Source organism: Pygoscelis adeliae, unplaced genomic scaffold (assembly GCF_000699105.1).
Source record: "Pygoscelis adeliae isolate BGI_AS28 unplaced genomic scaffold, ASM69910v1 Scaffold45, whole genome shotgun sequence".
Classification (NCBI taxonomy): Eukaryota; Metazoa; Chordata; class Aves; order Sphenisciformes; family Spheniscidae; genus Pygoscelis; species Pygoscelis adeliae.
In genome coordinates, this window is record NW_008825114.1 from 16,421,533 (window position 1) to 16,444,451 (window position 22,919).

Here is a 22,919-nt window from a genome sequence, read left to right on the forward strand (position 1 = left end):
AAGAGTGTTTACAAAGACCAAATCCTTACATACAGCGAAGAATTCTGAACTACTATAGCAACACAGGGCCCTCAAAACTGGGCATCTTCCATCTTTCTAATGCACAGTAGTAGTCAAAAAAAAAAAAAAAGGCAAAAAGTTATCTCCGATAAGCAATCTTCTATTAGGGCAATGACTCAGTTAAAAAGAGGATAGAAATAACACAATAGGTATCATAAAATGTGGGATGTTCCTGCCTGAAACGAACTTGGGCACTTCATTTAAGAAGACTTAACATAAACAGATAACAGTCAGAGAAAATCTATAAAATAAATAGAGATTTAAGAGTTTCATTCCAAGACTACGCCTATGCATTAGTTTAGAAAAGAGAAAATATATTCCCCTAGAAGCAGAACTCCTAAATAAAGATACATAAAAAAAGATCAATAGACTATTCCTGAATTTGATGGTTTACATCCTTGAATTATGCATCACTGCCTGCAAGCCATACCTCCAATCTACATTACAATCATTAAAATAATAATTTTTTTATTAAGTTTGAGATAATGGAATTGAAGTCTTACTTTTCCCCTCCTACAGATCTAACAACCTCCTTACCCCAATGTCTGCATCAGCATTTAACATTTTTTTGGAACTTTTGTTTGATATTTTACTGGTGGCAATATTCAAGAAATAATTATCTACCTCACTGTTTGCAATCCTAATATGGGATTTCAGAAGAGCCCTCTCTGAAGAGATCAAGCAACTCTACCTTTTAGATTTATCAGTCTGTCTGAAGATGGGCAAAGACAATATTGTAGCAGCTTATGCTCATTTAACATTTGGAAGATTGTTTTTCTTTTCTCACTCCCCACAGCCATATGGATTAGAAACTCATTTATTTCTCCTTGTTATGATAACACAATCTGAAGCAGAAGTATGTAGCAAATTCAAAAAGAAGGATAATTATGCAATAAGTAAGCCACTGCATAATCTCATTATACCATAGATGGGGTTTGACAATAAGAGTGACAAGAACATTTTGAATTAAAAGTCAACAAAATTAAAACGCATAATATGAAGCATATTTTAACATAATGTTTAACTGCAGCAAGAAATAACTGAAGCCTAAAGCTTAGTAAAATTCAAAAATTAATCAGCTCTTTGTATGGACAGAAGGATAGAAGTAACTTGACAGGATAAAATTGTGGACCACAAGTACCAATATTTGTCCTTTAGTCCAAGCTGTTAATCATTGGGGATCAAGGAAAGATGCAACTCTGGTCTAGAACTGTATCATTCAGTTTTCCATGTGGATTTTGGACATCATCTGTCTGGTATGGTGTATCCTTTGCTCTCAATAAAATTCATGTGAACAGAAGGTGATGAGCATAGCAAGGCTTATTTATTATTAGCTACAAATAGAATAGGAGATAAATGGGTTGGAACATCAGAAACTAGACTCTGAATTAGATGACCAAAAATTAAATTTTCCTTAATATTTATTTGTTTTTAAATAAACTGGGATTTCTTTGGTTATGATTTTGATTTCTTTGTGTTGCTTCTTTTTATTTTTACAATCAGATTAAATGCTCCAGAAAAAAATAAAGCAATTTCCCCCCCTCCCCCTAATTAAAAAGCCAAGCTTAGCATACTGGGATCAGTACTTTGGGAAAACAACTTTACCATACATAGCAAGACAAAAGAGATTTTGCAGTACATTTTTAGTCCTCAGAATACCTCCTTGAGACTTAATGGAGTAATGCTAAGGCTAGGTTTTTGAAGTTTGTTTGCTTTTTACAGCCTTTTATCTTGTCAAAAGCTAAATTAGTTTGTATATTTAATTATCTAAACACTTTCAGTGTAGTTCTTTATACTCCACTGCTTTGCTTATATTTGCAACAATGTATAGCACAAGTATTTTAAGTCTTCTGCAGAAACTTAATTCTCATTATTGAAAGAACATACCCAAATGCTTTCTTCTTGACGATACTGCTTCCAGTTTTGTCCACTATCACTAAACATCAGAAGGTAGCTTGTTACCCAATCGGAGCTCCCGTAACCACCTTGAGTAGCGACAGCAGTAATCTCAGTTCTTTCACCAAGATCAATCTGAAGCCATTGATATTTATTAGACACAAGTGGAGACCAGCCACCAGCACCTTAAAAAGAATGAAAAAGACTGAAATGTATTCCTAAAAGAAGCAAGTTAACACAAAACTTGTATACGCAAAAATGAATTAATTCATTTGAGCAACCTAATCTAGTGAAAGATGTCCTTGTCCAAGGCAGGGGCTTGAAACTAGATTATCTTTAAAGGACCTTCCCAACCCAAACCATTCTATGCTTCTACGATTCTAATTCAAGATACAGTTGCACCAAGACAGTCTTGATAATATTTAACAACTATTATAAACATTGATACAGATTATTTGATATATGTAACCAATTACAACTATTAAAAGTCATTGCGAATTTATTCACTCCCTTTTTTCCTCTAACTTTTGTAATGAATTTTGCAGAGTAAGTCTTATGCAATTAGACAAAGCTCTTCAAGTCAAAAACTCAGAATTTTGTTTATTTGTTTATACATCTCAATTTCATTTTATATGGACTAGAAGATCTCCTGAATGATTCTGCATGATTCTGTTCTGTGAGGCCTGGATATACAGATTGGTATATGAAACAATAAAGCATAGTTAGGTGATAAATTTACACATGCCTCTTAAAGTGACCAACGAACTTATAGGCAAAACAGTAAGAGAGCATGAGGTACACATGTGCAGTTTCAGTCAGAAGACAGACCAGTTCACAAAGATAAAGTTTAACCCAAAACACATCGCTATATATAAAATTCCTACAGTATTTTAACTAACCAGAAAGACATGTTGAAATGAAGAAAGACATCATATCAATTCAGTTCTCCCTTGTCTTCCTTAGTTTGCCTTTATTTACTCAGATCAGGCTACTACCTTGTCTGTAAAGTTGGATGGAAAAGCTCAAGGGTAGGTCGCAAACAATCTCATAAGAAAAACTGTTGTTTTATAAAAATATTTTGCAAAATTTGCAAGTATTCAGACTCAGTCTGCATCTGGTGGGTTTTATTAGAGAATGTGGTGACAACTAATGGTAAAAGATCCATTTTGTAAGCACAGATTTGGATTTAATTCAGACAGACTTACACAAGAGGCACCTTGAAAAGTTCTTAAAGCATACAGACACAGAACAAGAAGAACAGAAATATCTAGTTCCCACAACAATCAATAAACACTGTATTATGTGGAAATAAGACAACTGCAATCCAATGTTATACTTGTATTGGCTTCAAGATGCATAACATTTCATAAATAAAACATCACATATGGTTTAGTTCTGTTCAGGGCCATGAGTCAAGTGCTTAACATTACCTCCTCTAGAAAAAAAGAAAAGAAAAAAGAATTGTTACTGAGGGATTTAAAACTGTCATTTAAAAATAAAATGGTGGGAAACCATATAGGTGTTCATAAGCCACAAAAAGTGAGGTTCATTCTACAGAGCAAGGTAAGTGGAAAGAGCTAAGAGAAATACCTAAAGCTCCATGTATGTAACAATTCCTTTGTCCACACATTTATGAACTAATTAAAAGGTAAAAGATTTAAATCTATGGGTGGACTTAAAGACTGTGTAGATGTTTTTAATTTTTTTTTAGCTCTTTATCTAAATCAGGATTTAGAATTTCATGTGAATACTTTGAGAGATTTTGCCTTAACTCCCATTGAGTTTCTCCTTTCAGTCATTTCTTCACAAGAGGAGACATCAGATCCAGGATGTATCTCTAATATTTTCCACACATGAATTTTCTGTGGTTTTTTTATGAAATTGTTTGTCATGGAAACTGTAGCTGAGTGGGGATTTGAATTTTCACTTAATCATAACTAGTGATATAATTATTTAGCAAACTAATTTAAAAACAGCTACAGTTAGTCTCAGCAGTGATTTAAAGGCAACCATTGTATCCCACCTATGCCCTTTCCCAAAAAAAATTAGAACATTTTTTCCAAAAAGGTGGTAAGAAAACAATTCTGAAGGAATATTCACATCACATAACTCAAAATAACCCAATGTTTGCACATGCAGGTTGACAAAATGGGCAAGAATAAGCAGTTTCTGAAAACAGATTCGTTCAAAATTTGAACTGTCTCTAATAAATGTGAGTTCTGACACAGAATATATTCTTTCTTCAGTGAACATTTAACTGACTACATCTAACAGAAGAAATACAGACACGTCTCTGAAAATGAAGATGAAGAACAAGAAGCAAAGAAAAGAGCATTTGCCTAAGATAGATATTCAGTGAAAATAAGTATAATGTAAAAGTGGTATTTGGCACTTAAAGGAGGCAAATGTAATTACATAGACATTGTCACATCAGTCTGTTTTCATTGAGAATGTGGTGGGTGGTGGTGGTTAGTAATTTAAAGTGAATTTCCCACTTGGCATGGTTTACTTCCCAAATCAACAGGTTAAGTTAAACAAAAAAATCCCCAGATTTAGAAAAGTCTTTTGTTAACTATTATTGCCTGAATTAACCAAGTGATTATTTATTATATTAAGAACAGAAAATAACTCAGCATACCAGTGAAAACATACCCACTTCCTAATATAGCTGGGGCAAAGTCATTCATATTCATTTCTGTTTTCTTAATGAAAAGGATATTACTAGGTGAAAAAATGTCTATTTCTTTAAAATAAAAGGTTAGACTTTTGTTCCATGTTTATTTTCAATTTCCTGTGCTGTAATAGTCCATTATTCTTTAAGAAGAATCTATTCTACCAGTACTTCAAGGTGCTGGCTAGAAATACTTCATACTCAGCAACAATGTAAACCCATAAAGACATTTAACGACATAAAACACTTTGCCAATTCCAGCCCCCCCCCACACACAATTCCCCCCCCCCCAAAAAAAAAAATCAATATTTCAGATGTACTTCATGTTCCACTGAGGGCAAATTATTTTTTTTTCCCTTTTTTTTTTTTACTCCCCCCCCAAGCAGAGAGATGACCAACTATAACAAACAGCTCTGGATAAAATAATAAAAATATTTCTGTAGTCCTCAGTGAGACCATGTGAGTCTCCTTTCCAGACTGGTTGCTGGTCTCCCACCCAGCAGCTCTTTGTTTCTCTGTGTCTTCTCCGTGATCTTGTTTTCACTGCTCTTTCTGTAACAGTATCAGTATCAGTGCCCTGAAGGCGCTAAAGGGATTTAATAGCCCTGCCCAGCCTCCCATGGGGCCTCCCCCTATGCCCTCCCCATGGGCTCAGGACCCCATCTGAGCTCAGCCAGCCCGTCCTGCTCCCTAACATACACCTTCAATGTTTTCACTTCATTTCTGAAGTGAAAGAGCCTCATTACACAAGTCCTTACCAAATGCTTTATATGGTAATACACCTTATGTCACTAACATATTTCTAATAATGTATTTGTTATTGCAAAACCAACACAGCAAAACAGAGCCAACCACAAGGTTCCTCTCTGGGAAGGTGCCCCTGAGGTGTCCAAGTTTTCTCAAGCAGTACTCTCAGAGAAATGTGGCCCGTTCAGCCTCTCCCCTGAGAGCAAGCACATGCACAACAAGTTCTAAAAATTATTAACACAAGATGACACTGAATTTAAGACAATCTCTAAACTACTTGGAAAAATCCCTCATCCTCCTTTCAGGTAAATTCAGTTCTTCATGAAAGTCTCCTCTTTCCTTTTGAAAAGTCACCCCCTCGAAATTCCCATGTACCTGCCTCCATTTGCACTACACTCATCTTCACACAGCCGCCCCTGCCGTGTGCCATCTCCTCCCACCTATGCTGGTAGCACTTACTCAGTGCCAACAGATATTAAGGAGAATATGGCATACAACCCAACAGGAAGGGTTTCTCCCTGCAAGGAAGGTAACAGGGCAGTATTTGGGGCAGGGTTGCTGGGTCCCTTGGTTGGACAGGGCATCATGATACTTTTTCCAACCCACCAGCCTTCACAGCCATGGCCGTGCCATCTTGTGTTGTGGAAATCAACAAATGAAAAAACAATTCACCATTCCTGCAGCTCTCCAAGAATGATATAGATCCTGCACTAAAATGAGAGGCCAAGCAGCCTCTTGGGGCTGAAGCTGGGCTGTAGTGAGGTTGGCATGAAGTGCCAAAAGGCATATTCCTTCAGAGCCAGTAAACCAGACAGAAAATTAGTGGGATTATGAAAACTACACAAAATGGTAAATCAGAGTGAATACAGAAAAAACTCCAGTAAATTTATTTAGCTCATAATCATTGTTAAATGCCAACATATGGCTCATAATTTCCTAAGCAAGTCATACAACTTCCTAGTATTGATAATTGAAAACTAGTGTTGATTGCAATACTTCCACGAAAAACCTGTTTTCCATTAAAACAACTACATGACATTTTGTTTTCAAAAAACTTTAATTTTCCATAAAATAAAGCAATTATCTTTTTGTGTTGTTTTGTTTATTTTTCAGGTCTGCCATAAGATCTACAAATACTGATCAAATCAGTCACTTTATGGAAAAATCTGCTGCTCCCTCAGCAGATTCAAGCAGGGTCATGAATATTTACCAGGAGATTCATCCTTTGACACCTTCCCAATTTAAGTAAGTTAAAATTAAATCACTGATAAATCTCACATGCTCACAATTACTTTCTATAAAGGCTCCACTAATATTTCACATGCTCTACTTTAAAACAGAGGAGGTCAAACAAGATTTTCCTTAAAATTACATCAGGAAGAATAAGTGGTAATATCTCCTCTGCGGTTTCAGTGGTTGTACCTCAACTGCTCTGTTGCAGCCTCCACAGCCTTGTCTTTATGTCCATACTGTTTCATCTTTTAGTGGCTAGGTAGAGCAGTGTGGCAGCATCAGGCAAGTAAGAAAACTTTGTTAACACCCAGCCTGGGAGGTTAATCAAGGGACTTTGCCCCCACAAGCTGGGCAGTCCACATCCATAGCATATACTGCATCTGTGGCACCCACCACACATGACCAGACAACTTAACTTTCACTACCAAATCCTCAAATCACGCATTAACACTTCCAGGCACCACACCATCCTGCAGTGACATGGTATCCAAAGCTTTCTCAGAATAAAGTGTCACTGTGTTAAAGGTGGTGACAATTTTGACCCTTTCAAATGAAAGGGAGGGTTGTATTGTAGCCAACAGGAGTAGTCAGGCAGACTGTGCCGAGAACTTAATTTTTAAAGCCCACCTGCAAAAAACACTTTCACTTGGCAACTGAAGAGCTTTGTTCAGAACGAAGTGATAAAGCAAGTTAGAAAGACATAAAAAAAAAAATATGCCTGAAAAGCCAAGTCTCTGTTATGGCAGCACTACCTGCTGCCAGCTGAGGGAGGTACTTTGCCTTTAGTACCACATTTTCCAGAAGTTTTTGCAAGGCAAGGGGGAATAGGCACCAGGTAGCCTATTCCCCCTCATCATACTGCAATACATCCCGTGGAAAGAAGAGAAAGAGGCACAGATACACAGGCCTCTAATACCAGGGACAGTTGATTTTGGGGATTACAATAAAAACGCAGTCCCAGAAGCCCTCTGTCAGCCCTCTACTGACCAATGCCACATTAAGACCCATACAGAATAGCCATGGAGCAAAAGCAGCAGGATGTCCCCAAGGGCCTGTGTGAAGCCACAGCCTGGCCTGGATCACCATTCAGCAACTGCAACATGTTTCCTGCAGCCACCGCACCACTCTGGTTCACATGATGCTTTCATCTGTCAAAGGCTCTTCAAGAGCTCTCCTCTGACTGTCCAGCAGCCAGCTGTCCTCCCAGCATCTGACTGCTACCTGCAGCATCATGGAGACGAAACATTTGCCCAGTGCTGCAGGAAACACTATTAGAGCATGTTAGTTCCTCACCCAGCACTTTATAGTCTTTTTTGCACTGTGTCCTATTCTTGCAGCAAGATTAATGTGCATACCAAGTTGTAGTGGTTGGCAGAATCTTTTTTGTTGTAGCATATGTCTGGGCATGGTGATGCATAGAAGTCGGGGGCATCATGGATGTCAAAAGGATCTTGCTGAAAACCTTTGACAAGAAAGGCTTGTCAAATGCTCATGCTGTGTGGTGTGGATGTTTCAGAGGAGATCTGGGGAGGTCCTCAAGAGTCTCTCTGGGGATGTAGGTACTGTGTATGTTAATTGAGACTGTGCCAAAATGTATGAACACACAGGGCTAAACTAAGATTTACAGGAAAAACATAACTTTGTCATCCCTAAACCTTCTGAATTATTGACTTTGCAGTCTTCACCTTAATTATCTTTTTTTTTTTTGCCCGTGCCATTTATGTAAAGCATATATTTTTTTCAATTACCTCTCACTGTATTTTCTAACAGCCACCGATGAAACATCTTTCCTTGTGAACTAACAGCAAATCAGAAAAATCATTTTCACAAGGGAGACAACCTGTACCTAGTGTTACTTTATTTTGAACTTTGTCTCAGGAGGTGGTTAACCCTCTTTATTTTCCACTGTCTCTTGCCAATATTGACATTGCTTGCATGCACTATACCAAAAATCTACATTCAGGCTGTAAAAGCATACAAGTCTCATGCTTGACTTCTCTTAAAAAAAAAAAGCATCACACAATTCCTCTTTATGAAGAACATGCTGACTTGAAGTTGCACACACAGTTAATAAATAAAAAATTTCGATTCTATTTAACAGTAGTTCTTCCTATTTTAATTTTTTGGTAATATAAATGTTTGAAAAAAATGTTTGTACACATATGGTGTAATTCTCTTTAAAGTACATTAATTTACTGAACACATCTAGCAACTGCATACTTTTTCTGAAGTACTAACTCTTTTTCTTAACTCATGAATCTCTATTTTTCAACCCCATTTTAGTAGCAACTTACCAGCTTGCCTTGATGGCTGACAAGTTAATAGAGTGTCTATGGTTACAGGGAGGCTGGTTTCATCCAGCCTAGCAGCAATTAAATTGAAGTTTAAAGTTTTCATCAGTCACTTGTACATACTAATTGATAAATAGACTTCTTCATTTTATGTAATACTCATAAATAAACTGAGTACTAAATGATGGGAAAATTTCCTAAGCTTTTGATATTTTTAATGCATTAAAATTGATTAATTTGTGCAAGAGTTAAAATTTAAGCAATCATGCATCTTCCATATATTATTGAACCAAATTTTGCCTTGTGAACATTCATTATTCTTGATTTCTGTTTCTACAATGTTGTAACATTCAAGTCAGTTAAATGACAATATATTAGGGTTTCCTCACACCCTCCCCTCAAGTAATGCACAATGCTTTTCTGCATAAGTTATACAAGAAGGTGTTATTCATTAAAGCAATCAGCTTACAGTTTTAGTCAACAATTTCTTAGTCACCTCAGATGCTAAATTATAAACAAGATTATAGTCCTGCAATCTGCCCTGGATTTAGACACTAAATTTACAGCAGAAGACTTGTTTTCCTTCAGATTGCCTACATTTCTAGAAGATTTTCATTCTTGTGCACTTCACATACAGTTTAAATTCTATGAGATAGTTTCCCTTGCTTCTGGAGGTTAAATATCCTCTGCCTTCCCCCATGGTCATCAATATAAATGTATCACAATGCTGAATGGGTATTATTTCCTCATCCTGGCTCCTGTCTGCTAGGATATGTGTTTTAAGGGCATGCATTTTCGTAAGTCCTTAGCTTCACAAGGGTGACAATACCATTACAATTAAGACATTGAAAACAGAAAAATTAGCAAAGTTAGCCAATAGCTACAAGACTAGAAATGACTGAGTAAAAGGCCCAAAACCTCTAATCTATGACAGAAAATATCTGAGTATTCTTACAGTGGATTTGGAGGGTTATATCAGGTTTAAAACTTAACCTTGCTGGCAGACAATTTATTAGGTGATGCTTAAGCTTTCCAAACTGGCTATCCATAGCTATCAGGCTGCCAGGCTCCTTTTGCTTCATTTTTAAAACTCTGAACCACAGAGAACAGAAACAGATATAAAGATTCCCCCTTTGTATGAACAGCACCCCCTTACTTGTTTATCCTGCCCTATGACTACCATTGCTTATGTTGTTATGTAAACCACAACACAGTTCACACTCGTGTGCATTCACACCTGCTTCTTCACATGCAGTTTATTATACCATTTAGCCAGCATCACCATTTATACCACTTTCAAATTCAGCCTATTTTTTGCATATTTAATCGTAATAACTGCAAGCGATGCAATAAGTAAAAGTCCAGATTTAAATGAACACACATCGTAAAGGATGCTTTCCTTTGATTAACCAAGCTGTGTATTTCCCATATGGATCATTTAACAGAAGCTGATTTTAATTTGAAGTCAATAAAGTTGCACCAGGGATAAATTTGGCTGCACATATTACAAAGCAGATTTTCTACATGCAAGTAATTGACAACTGAGGCTTCCTAGGCTTAGAAAAGTCAAATGAAGTGTTTTACAGCATCCAAAAAACCTAAAATACCAAAATACGACATTATTTCCTTTCTTAAGCTGAAAAGCAAGGCATCCTTTTTCACAAATTGAGAATTACAAAACTGTAGGCTTAAGTAAACAATGCAAGGGTTTTGTTCTCTGAAAGTTTATTGACTGATGACAGGGATGGGGGGTGGAGGGGAATATCTGATAAACAGTGTTGAGGGATTGCCACCAAGCGAGAACCCTCCTGGTCCCTCAGAAAAGTTTCCTGGGTAACTGAACTGGGTACGAGGATGAATGGTGGGATCAAACCTTTGTCTTCTAGATTTTAGTTCTCCTATGCTTCAATAAGGCAATCCAAGAAATAGAGCTCATGCAGTTAGAAACTCCCATGTACACACTAGCAAAGTGCAAGTAAAGTAATTATCAGGAAGAACCTAAATAGCCAAAGATGCCAAACAGTGTAAATCACAACTTGGCCTGTATGTCACGGATGGAGTGAGAGTGCAGCTGACTGATAAGAAAGAAGCAACAATATACTTTATTGATATAAAACTGAGTTAACAATGATCAATGGTAAATGTGACACTGCTTTAACAAGATTTGATGGCAAGGTACACTTGATTATTTTCTGCATAGAGGACAGGGTCAGACAACACTGTCAGGGAGATCCTCCCATTGAGTCATGAGGTTCAGAAAGGACCTCCTTGCTTTCTAAACTCCTTCTCAGAGAGGAGCCTAGGTGCGGCTGGATCCAATCCTAGTCCCAGACTTGGTCAATGGTCTATGTTTAAAGGATTATATATGCGCAATCAATCCTTCATATCACTTAGCTAAGATTTCAAAGTTTAGCATGCTATCAGTCACTTACCGAGAATTTGTTGCAGCAAGGAATCTCTCAACCTCAAGGAGTAACCTTGAGAGGCGTCCCTACGTGAGGGGAAATCTTGGCACGTAGCCCGCTGCCGTGCAGGAGAGCTCAATGGGCCCTGAGCTGTCCACTATTTACGGAGTAAGATGATTGACTTATAGTCACATTTGCATACCGGCAAGACGTCTGGGTCACTATGCCAGCCAGCCAGGTCTTGCCTACTGTGTTGCCTATCCGTCTCCCCAAAGTCCACCTTAAGCTGGATGCAGCCATCACGACTGCCACAGGTGGTTATTGCTTGGGGGGTGGGGAGGGGGCATACTGTCACAGTATGCAAAAGCTATCGCAGCAATGTCGTTCTGAGTCATAGCTCAGCAATAAAAGACATGAATGTAAGCATCAAAATCTAAACCATGGATAAACTGTGGCAAGTAAAACTGAGAAGAGGATGAGGGACCTTGAGCTATGAATAAGGAATACTGGATACAGAATCATCTTTGAACACAGGCAGAGGGAGGCAGAGAGGGACTGCTAGATCAGAAGCCAGCTCTGCAGTCAGTGCTCCATATATAAAATTTCTGCATAGTATTTTTCAACCACAAGTTTGACAGCTGCATCATCTTTTCTCTTTGATGTAAGCAAAATCCTGTTGCTTCCCATGAGATTATTTTCAGGACTAAAAAGTCTTTCTCATACTCACGTATTACCTATATTTAAAACTATCATACAAAACAGCCAATCCTAACACCTAAAAAGACAAAAGGGCATTCAATGCAGTAAAGCTCAGCTCTTCAGGAAGAGTCATTATTGCCTGAAGAAAGGCCCATGTCTAACTAGTCCCAGACAGAACAACCTTGGTGTTTTTATCTCTGCAGTCGCCTCTCCTTCTTACTTTAAGAAATACTCCCAACTTTATGCATAGCTCCTTAGCTGTTTTCTGGTCTTGTCTTCATATGTTACAAACTGACAGAGATAGGTTAAGCTCAATATAAGTACTAAGGTCTCTAACAGAAACACAGAATGAAATCTTGGGTAGATTTCAAGGAATCAAAACAAGATTTCCCCTTCAAAGAAGTATTCTGAATGGTGCCCTCTTTAAGGAAAACAATACTTATCTCCCTATATTACAATAAAATCAGATTTTCTTGAGCTATATAAACTCTGAAGGTCTTGAGTACCACCCATTCTTTCCTAACAGATGAGCCAATGTTTTCTGGATTGTTAGGGGAGCTTTTGGCCAGGTTTCAGAAAATATTGTGAGAGAACAACTAAGAAATGCATTGATGAAGGTCTGGTATTTGGGAAAACCCTACACACTAAAAAAAAAAAAAAAAGGCAGAACTTCTCACTCACACGAATATTTCATGAGATGCACTGTTTGAATAAAGACTGAAAAGTCCTACATGAACAGCATCTGATTCTGAGAACTATAATAAGTCACCTTTGCTGGCAAGAAACGAGTGATGAAGTCTTGCTTCTTAAAAGTTGAAGAATGAGAGGAATTCATCTAAGTAATTTCCAGGAATAAGTATAGAAATAACAGCTATTTGTTAGCTTATGCATGTAAGGAAGCTATATTGTCCCAGTAGTATTTCATAGATGGCATGCAGAGCTTTCTCAATGGAAATCAGAACTACTAAAAAAATTTGGGCACTTCTGAGCTAGGCAGAACATGAAAAGAGCTATATGAATGCTTCAGTCATACAGACTCTCTTCTAAGGGAGGTGCGTGGAGCAGCTACTTCAGTGGCCTCAAGGCAGAACAAGCTTAATTTTGTAGGAAGGTCTACCATATTTTAAGATATTCTGAACCTGAATATCAGTGAAGAAAACAGGTATGATCTTAGAAGAGAAGGAGCAATTGCATTTATTTTTTCAGCTGTCAGAATATTTAATATGTAAGGATCTTAAATTTCAAAGCTGTGGCAGGTATTATAAAATGAATGTTAGGTTTTAATAATCATTTGTGACAAGTAACAGCTGCTATGTCAAGAGAAGTTTCTGAGACATTTTGGATCTCATTCAGTGCAACAGAAAGACCCTGGGAAATGGTATTAATAATGACAAAGTTTGCTCTAGCTTCATGGAGCCAGTTAGAAGAATGTAGCTAACTTTATTTTGCCCCCTTTCTTCTGCATTAACAGTAATTTTGGTGGGTGAGTGAGTGAATGAATCCCATTTTACATTCCATCTTCAGAAGGCTTTGAAGACATTTCTCAATCAATCATTATGTAAATATATCCATGGAGATATTTTATAAAGGTGACTGCCATAGTTTATCAAAAGGAGAACTTCTTGGCAATGATTGAAAGACAGTATTTTTTCTTCAGATTTTTTATCACCATCATATCACAAAGTGCTATGAACCAGCAGTCTACACTAGGCAATGTGTTTTGTATGTGTTGGAAAGCCCAAGTTTGAATCAAACACTTTTATACAATTAATACTATATTTTACTCCTTGAAAGTAGACCACATTTTAATTTAAATACGTAAGAGTTTTTTTTAGAAATATTATAATGAAGCTGTAGTTGTGTAGGATATACTCTGAGACTGAGCCACTCCTGCTATGTATTAAAAAGGGATTTTTTTTAACTGCGGCGGAAGGGGAAAATGTCCTTCCAACAGATTTCTGCTGTGAAAGCAGTTCTTGCTGTTCAGAGACAATGCTCCTTAGGAAAAAGTATTTTGGAAGGGTGCCAGTTCATTGCAAGATTTGCATCATTCTTGGCTAATACCATCCACTTTTACTTGATCATCAGCAAACTATCTCCCTTACTAGGAACTAAGAGTTTCACATAGCTTGAAGGTGTACCCCTTTTTGGCATGTATTCTGACAATAAACCAAGGCTGAAACTAAGCCAGGACTTAATTTGGGAGATTGTTTCATTCTTATGAAAAAGCAATCTTGCAGTAGTGCTGTTCTCTTTTCTTTCTCTATTCTCTGGGTATATCCAGGTTTAGCATGCTATATTAGTAAACCCTTCTGTGTGTGAAGCTTGGATCATTACTTTTCATCCTTAATCTTCTCTCTCTTTTTCTTCAACAGCAAAGTGGGGATCGTTTACACCTCAACATTATAAATTTTGTTTGAGGAGGTCATTTTGTTCATAGGTAGATGATGCATAGAAAACTTCAGGGAGAAAACAAAAATAAAAAGATCTCATTGCCACCATCTTTCATTACACCATTGAGTTTAAGCAGAACTCTCATTTAGAATTCTGTAATGATGTAATTTCTAATTGTAGATACAACATTCTGTTAGCAAATATAAACCAAATGGAGTGGAAATGGAAAATATGTATTTATGTATCAATATTTGTTACCACAAAGCAAAAGAATAGCATAACTAACTCCAATACACTGTTCAGCACAGTTTTATAAAGTTATACAACTTCTTTCAGGCTAATAAATTTTTACATGCTCTTTACATAGCAGCTGCTTTCAATGAACCACCTATATTTGTTTTCCTTGTTCAGTGGTCTTACCCATCATGTTACTCTGCTGTCTTGCAATTTAAAGCTAGCACTGATAATTAGCCATAGCTTTCACAGCCAAAAATGTTTTTACATCGGCAAAGATGTTTCTACATTTCAGCTTCTGCAAGGCATTCACTTGTAAAAATTTTAATCTTTTTCTTTCTTTCTGGTTGTTTTCCTTTCATTCCCTCAGATGTGAAACAACCAGATAAAACCAAACTATCAAACCACATAAAATGTGATTCTTTTTCATTGAATGCTATTCACTTCAAGTTAGTGTGCCATCCCAATATTTTACTGACTACGGTCACAGAAGTAAAAGAAAAGGAAAGCAAGATTAAAACATTTTGTATTGACCAGTTGGCCTCAGTATTATGTGACACAAGAAGGCTGTGAATATTTTAAATACATGCCACTGTGACAGTGTTCTGGCAATGTTTTCCAGGGTAATTAAATTAAATTTCCTAACTCAAGTTACAGTCTTCAGTGATGTGAATTACACTGAAAAATACAAATATGTATACCCAGATTGTATTTCTCTGATCCAGACATTCATTTATGATTTGTGTTCCTGTCTCCTCAAACATAAATCCACCACTGGCATTTTAATAGGAAATACTGACATTTATTAAGAGCAGGTTGACACAGGTATGGACTAAAAAATTTTTTTAACCATACTGCAAAAAATGTAGAAGAATATTTCAGATACTCTTCTATTTTCCTTGAGGAATTGCACACTACTTTGGAGAGTGTTAAACAGCAGTATCAGTGAACTGTAAAAAGAATGGCAACAAATTTAAAAATAATATCACACTAAATCTTAAATCCCCCTGATATTTATCACCCATTTCTAATGTAAAGCTAGCTAGATCATTTCCAGTTGTACTTAACAGGAGTGATATGTTTGTATACTCTGCTAGAGAATGAGCAGGGCAGTATCTCTGAGCAGATGAACATGTTTGTGTCTGCCGTTTTTATCACTACTTTAATCTCAGTCCTTGATGATTCACTTTCTGATGGTGGTACTTCTGGAAATTCTATTTCAACCCTGGAAATGCTGATTCACTAACTTTGGCACCTGTTTTAGCACATACAACATGGTGCATTTAGAACAGCAAAGCAAACAGATAAAATATTGGCACCTGCAGTTTCCAAGCAAAAATACTATAAGTGTATATATTTAAAACAGAAAAGTTCTAATTTATTTCCATTGTTGTGGGTATACAGCTAGCAGCAGGGGAACGTTGGCCAACTCCATCTGGCTATTGGCCAGATCTGACATACACAAAGAGAACATGATTTTACGAGTAAGAGAACAAGTGCAGTGTCACCCTTCTGGTGCTTAAAGTCTATTTGTGCTTATGTGCACAAGAATATGAATACAAGGGACTGACAGATACTTTATAAGTCAACTCAAATGTCTAGTCTGATTCCATTTTGGCTCTGTGTAAGGTACTCTCTTTCAAGTTTTGCAACATGCATGTACATGTACAGTTCCATTTGTGGACATGTACATTTGTGAGCTACTTGACCTGACAAACACATAAAAGGATGAGATCAAACCGTTAAGTGCAATGTCCCCTACATAAACAGTATTTCCCTAAATTGGTGTTCCAGTTATGACTCCCAGCATTCTGTTCACTTATGCAATTGTATATCACGATACTTATTTAGAAAATGTGCACATTAATAGTTTGTTGGTCTACCAACATTTTTCAGTGATTCCAAGGTTATATAGCAATTCATTTATTTGTTTCTATAGACACACTATGCCGGATCCTCAACTGGAAAGTTAGTATAACTCTTAAGTCACTGTATTTAGTTTTCAATCATCTTTTCCATATTGACCTGAATGTTAAAATTTTTATATAGCAATTTAGTATGGAGCTTTCAGAAAGCCATGATTTAACCAACCCATTAGCTCATTTGCCTTCCATGTTTCAATATTCCTACTCCTATAAAAAGAATTAAAAATAAGCTACGCTATTTCTCTTCAAACCCAAGTGAATTTCTGGTTTTGTGTATTTGTGTAATATCTGTGTTTTTCAGAATTCATGCATTCTGATGTCAATATTTCACCACAGAATTTGGAAATAAGCCCTCATGAGTAAGAAGAGGTTTGAACGCTTTAAATTAGAGAAGGACAAACAACATTCACTCCTGACTCAGTTTCGTTGGCATAAAGACTGAGAGTATAACTATGATGGCTAGAAAAATAGCATAGGGAAAATGCAACTGAGCTAGACTAATGGAATTTCATGATCAGCAAATATAATCACATCTGGCTTGATTATCAGAAATAGAAGATAACATCTTTGCTGGTTAAATGCTTAAATTATAAGTTGTACAGCTATAAATATCACCAGATTAAGAATTTTAATATTGTTTCATTCAACTTTGGAGGACAAAATTTATTAATTGAAGTACCTAACAATACAGAAAAAGTGCAGTTCAATTCACTTAAATTTTGTCCTTGGAACAAAGCTGCTTTTTTCAGCAATCTGGATTTTTTTTTTTTTTCCCAGAGTATTATAATGACATTAGTACTCATTTGTGATTTTCAAAAATATCATTATAATGTTTATGAAACTAAATCAGCCAACCTCAACAGCCAAATGAGAAATTCAGGGACTTTGTATTTGCATCAGTTTTACGACAACTGGTGTATAACAAATGCACAGCTAAGCTGTATTATTTATAAAGCTACATTTAACTTAAAAGCTTTTCTCACACTGAAAATTGTGCATTTATGCATATTCAGATCCCATCTTTTCAGAACATCACAGCTTCTTACTTTTAATGACAGCCATTATGGAGAGCAGAACTACTGGAATCAGGCTATATAATATATATAAAATAAATAAATCACAGTAGTTGTTTTGTAGAAAAGTTTCCATAGATTTCAGAAAAGTAATATTTGTTAAAAGCCTTGATGAATTGAACAGTGCAGCTTCTGCAGGCTACTATGATTCCAACTTTATTTTTTCTTCAGAAATGTTATATTACTTAAAATATTGCAGACAATTTTTTAAAGGCACACAGTCAAAATGACACCAAGTCAGGACAACTTCATAATGATTATACGGTCTCTTCTTGCTTGTAAGAATAAATGTTGTAAACTGACACTTCTTTAGCATGAGTCTGATGAATTAGAAGTCAATCTGATATCAGCAATTATCCATTAAATAATTGTATTTTTAGGAATAAACCCACTTTATTTGTAAATTATTTTCAATCTCTTGTAACACAAAGATAAATAAAACACAATTACTAAAACAAAAACTCTTTTTACGACAAAATAAAAGGCAAAAAATATATAACCATAAATAGAATGTGACCAGACAATATTTGTGCTTTGTTTACATCTATATTTATGCAATTATTAATTTCCAACTGCAGACTGATGTCTGACAGCACTGTTGTTGTGGTTCTACTGTCTATGTGCAAACATTCGTACGGCAGCTTAACTAACTCTATATCCTGAAACATTATCCTAGATGATAGGGTATCCAGGATTTGCTAGATGGATATTGAATAAAAAATAGGACTGCTCTCTCTGCTCTTATTTCTAAGAGGTTTCATGGCTGTCTTTTTATCTCAAATGTGTTATGAACAGTAGGCTGCTTTGAGTTGAAATTTTGGCTCTTTATATTTTAAAGATTTCTTGAAGTAGATTATTATGATAAACATCATGTATACACATCATATATAAATACACACATCATATATATATACACACACGTCATATATATTTAAAAAAAAGAGAAGCTGACAGTACCCGTCAGAAAAACATATATACATACACACACATCCCTTAAAGGCCCTTAAATTTTAAACAGCATATTACTTAGTTGATTTATGAATGTCAGGTGGCTGAGAAATATACATTAATAACTCAATTGCAAATGGATTTATGAACTCAAGAACTCATTTCTACTTACTCCTGAACAGTCTGAAGAGCTTTAGTCAATGACTGAGGCCAAATTGGTTAAAAACTGTCCAAAGAATAAAAACTCAATCTCTGCCTCTGAGAGGTGGATTTAGAGCTTGAAACTTCTAACTAAGATGTGATGTAGATAATGCATTTGTCCACATCATAATGTTATATTTTTTGGTTTTGCAGATTTATGTCCTTATGAGGAAATTTTGTCTACTTAAGCAGGTGAATGAAGATACGGTATGGTAAAGAATTTTTCACAGTGAAAACTAATATTTAGAGAATATTGATCTTTGCTATTAAATAAGTAGATGATTGTGAAACTGCTAATTAATAATTAAAGGAAAATAGTTTCTTAATTATGCATTAATACTAGCATCGTTTTTTTAGTTGCCAATTGTAAAAAGAAACATCGTTTATTGTGTGACCAGTCTTTTCTTTTACTGGGCTATAACAAAATCACAAGCTAAACAACAGGAAGATCTTTTCCAATTGCTGTGATTTAAACTTTTGCCAGGATGTTTATTTTATAGCTGTACAATAATAATGATGTTGCCTGAGTGTGGAAGATGTCAAATAAAGGAGTTTATTGGAGAGGTTACATTCTGCCTACCCAGGCTAATCCATAGTTTCATATCCTGAGAAAAGACCAAAATAGAAGATGAAGCTTCACCAAAACGTATCACAGACTTCAACAATTATGCCAACAAGTGAAAAGGAGTGCAGATATAGCCCATAAAATTTGAACAGGAAGGTCAACATGTTCTTAGCTGCTGATAAATTTAACTGGGGTTCTCAGCAAAAAGATCACCTCCAATAGAAATAACCTGCTCTCCTAGTCAGACCAGAATAATATAGCAATGCAGATGTTATGTTAAAAAAGGGTGTTAAAAAAAGTCAAATTTTCCACAAATGTGTTTGTTGGAAAGCCGTGTATCAAGATCTTCCAGTTTCATAATCAGAGACATTCTGTCCCACACATCTCATCTCCCACTTAATGCAGGCAATCACAAAATAACACAAAACAACAGGTTGCCCGAGTTCTTCCAGCTGTAAAATTTTTATGCATTTTACATATTTAAGCATCATGGAGGGGCTTCCCTTCTGGGGGTAATTAAGACTTTTGGAGAACTATTAACATGTAACTACTTCACAAATAAAATAACCAAGTGTTCTATTCTCCAACACTAGCACAAAGAATATCCATGGTATCATAGCCTTATCGGGGAGTGAAGGGGAGGAAGTAAAACTGAATGCTTTGTGTCATTCTAAAATGGCTAAAACTAATACATAAATATATGGTTCTGTTACTAAAAAATTAATATCTTCACTTAGGTGGCAGAGTATTGATATCTTCAGAGGTCCAAGTATAGTCTCTAAAAAAAACACAAGTATTATGTTTGCTTGTTTTTTTTCTTATTCAGTATCTGACAGTCTATGAGCCACCACAGAAATTAGAGATCTGGTAGCTAAAATTCGACTTTCAACTCCTATTCCTTAAGTAATTTAGCACTAATAAGTACATTTTGTTTTACCAAATAGGATGATATACCAATGAGCTTGGAGTGCGCCACTAATCAATCACAAACCTGTCCTCAGCTGATCATATTAATGGAGCCTTTTACAGCCAGATGTCAGCTCTGAACGTTGATTGCCCAACCATAGCCTGCCAAGAGCTGACATGCTCTTCCTCCCTTATCAAGTTATATGAAATGGAAAAAATATAGATCTCGATTTCAAATCCACTGATCTGTAAAAAATGCAGGAAGAATTACATTATAGGAAATCTTGGTAGTGTGGATATTATTAAAGTTATCCATTACTTCCAATTACAATTCCCTGTTTCCAAGTATTTCAAATCCTACAAAGATTTACAACTCGACTGAAATCTTTACTTGTTTCAGGCTTGTTTTTCTCTATTTTTCTACTTCCTTTTTTATCTGACAAACACTCTTAGCAATTCTAGGATTTAGATCAGGATTTTGCTAGTTATTAGGTGATGAGTATGTGTCAAAAATATGTTTTTTTTTTTCTTTTCGTCTCAACCACCACCTTTGGCTGATGTGTAAACGTTTGCAAACAAATTACTAAGATTTGTTATAAGGTAACTCTGAAAGGTCTGCCTGCACTGCTCCACTGAAGTACTGGTGCTGCTGAGATTTATGGGCTAACACCAGGTAACAGAACTGAAATAAGGTAATTTATTTTGCAGCTCATTTCCATCTGCTTTATTTAGGTGATGGGAAGGCAGACGATTCAGTATGGAAAGACAAGAGTTTGATCAGAGATGAGAATTACAGATTGGGACAAAGAACTCCACTGTGACTTGAACTGGACTTCAGTTAAAGAGACTTAATACAACTGCCTCAGATTTGTCATAAATACTACATAAACACTTAATGTGGGAAGAATATATGAAGAAAGTCTTTTAGTGAGCTGAAAATAGGGGATGGTAATGAATGACTCTCAGAGAGAATAAATTATGATCTTAGAAAGAGCATATTCTCTGATTGTTGGGTTATATTTTTTTTTCATAAATATTGATGCTGTGAGGCAAAAAAGATCAAGCATGTTGAACAAATGGAGGACAAACAGATAATGCCAGTAGGCAACTTTTGTGACATGGAGGAAGATACTAAGATACTATCTGCTTTTGATTCAGTGAGAAGTCAAAGATTCATCAGTACCAAAAACTGAATCAGTTGCAGGTAACATTCAATTTCTGCAGGGATTTTGGGGTGAGGACTTTTTTCTGATAACTATTTTCATAGTAGGATATTCTGTACCTGCAGGGTCCGTTCTTACATGTGATAGTCAACCAGGTGCAGTGACTTCAGGTCTGGTTTGAATATCTGGTAGTTCAACTGTGAAATTGAGTCCAGGCATTATGGAATCTGGATTAAAGGCCAGAAGGATATTTGTAACCGTGTAAGCCAAAACTGCCTCAGCAAGTAGGAAGCTAAAAAAATAATTGTGCCTTTGTCTCTTCTGATCTTAGAAATTGTGTAAAGGTTAGAGAAATGAATGGAAAAGGCACATGAAAGGACTTGAGACCTACTGCAGATGGAATATAGCCAGAAACTGCACTGGAAATCTTGTCTTCTGTAAAGCAAAATTTTGGCATTTAGAAAATTCTTCTTGTCTGTCACTATGTATGCCTTCCCAGGAGGAGGCTCCAGCTGCTCCAGATCCTGGCACTAGGTCAAACAGTCCAGCAGTATTCATACTGACATTCCTGGTATTATAGTTTTATGTGCCAGAAATCCCATTTCAGTCCTAACTTTGCCAAATTCTTCCTGGTTTCTTTTCAATTCCCAGTCCCAGAAAATAATGAATACCTGGGGGAGAACTGCTTAACAGTGCTCGCAAAGTCTCACTCTAGTTGAAAATACTGTCTTTGAGACTAAAGTGAAACACATGGACCAGTCAAGTAGATGAATCTGGAAATAAGTTTGTAGAAGTCCTGGGAAAGATGGACACAGACAACTTTTCTGGATTTGTGAGAGAAAAGTATCTTGCATGCTCTTAAGAAATGAGAACAGCCATGGTGGTTTTTGTGCTCTCTCATCTGAGCATGAAGAATCCTATGCACGCATATGGACCCTTAAGCATCTCTACTCATAATAGTCTGATTACATTACTCTGTGTTCCCATGTACACACACTAGAAAACTTAAAGGCACCAATTATGATCACATAATGAATTTTATGTGACAAATACTCATGTAGCAGCAAAAATAAAAGATTTTTTGTTGCAGTTCCAAATAGAAGGTGAGGAGGGTTTTTGTGTTTTGTTTTGTTTTGCTTTTTTTATCAGGATCTAATAAGCTGAAATTACTTTTTTTTATACTTACATCTCTAGCACTTCCATCTCGTAAAAAAATAAATGGCGAAAACTTTTCCATATTTCTACAGGCTAGGAAAATAATAAAGCCGCCTTAGTTCTCCAAAAGGCAAAACAATCTCTTGAGGAAACACAGTCAACAATGTAATGAGTTGTGAAATCTATGATTTTAATGGTTCATTTCATTTTTGCCCGAGCTGCTCTTTCATGACTACTCTTCTAAGCCTACCAATTTCAAGGTCAACTTTTTACTAAATGTAGACAGCTGGCCTTCTGCAATGAATTAGTAGTTAGTCCTGTGAGTATATACAGAAACTATTAGAGACTGTGAT

At 36.1% G+C, this 22,919-nt stretch overlaps 1 protein-coding gene across 1 annotated transcript in view; it reads right to left on the minus strand.

Moving 5' to 3' along the window:
* The window catches only part of CNTNAP4 (contactin associated protein-like 4), a 217,082-nt gene that overhangs the window by 178,647 nt on the left and 15,516 nt on the right, over positions 1-22,919 (minus strand). Inside the window, exon 3 of the mRNA XM_009328202.1 lies at positions 1,948-2,141. Coding sequence (XP_009326477.1) covers positions 1,948-2,141 — 194 coding nt within the window. The remainder of the gene's footprint in view (positions 1-1,947; positions 2,142-22,919) is intronic.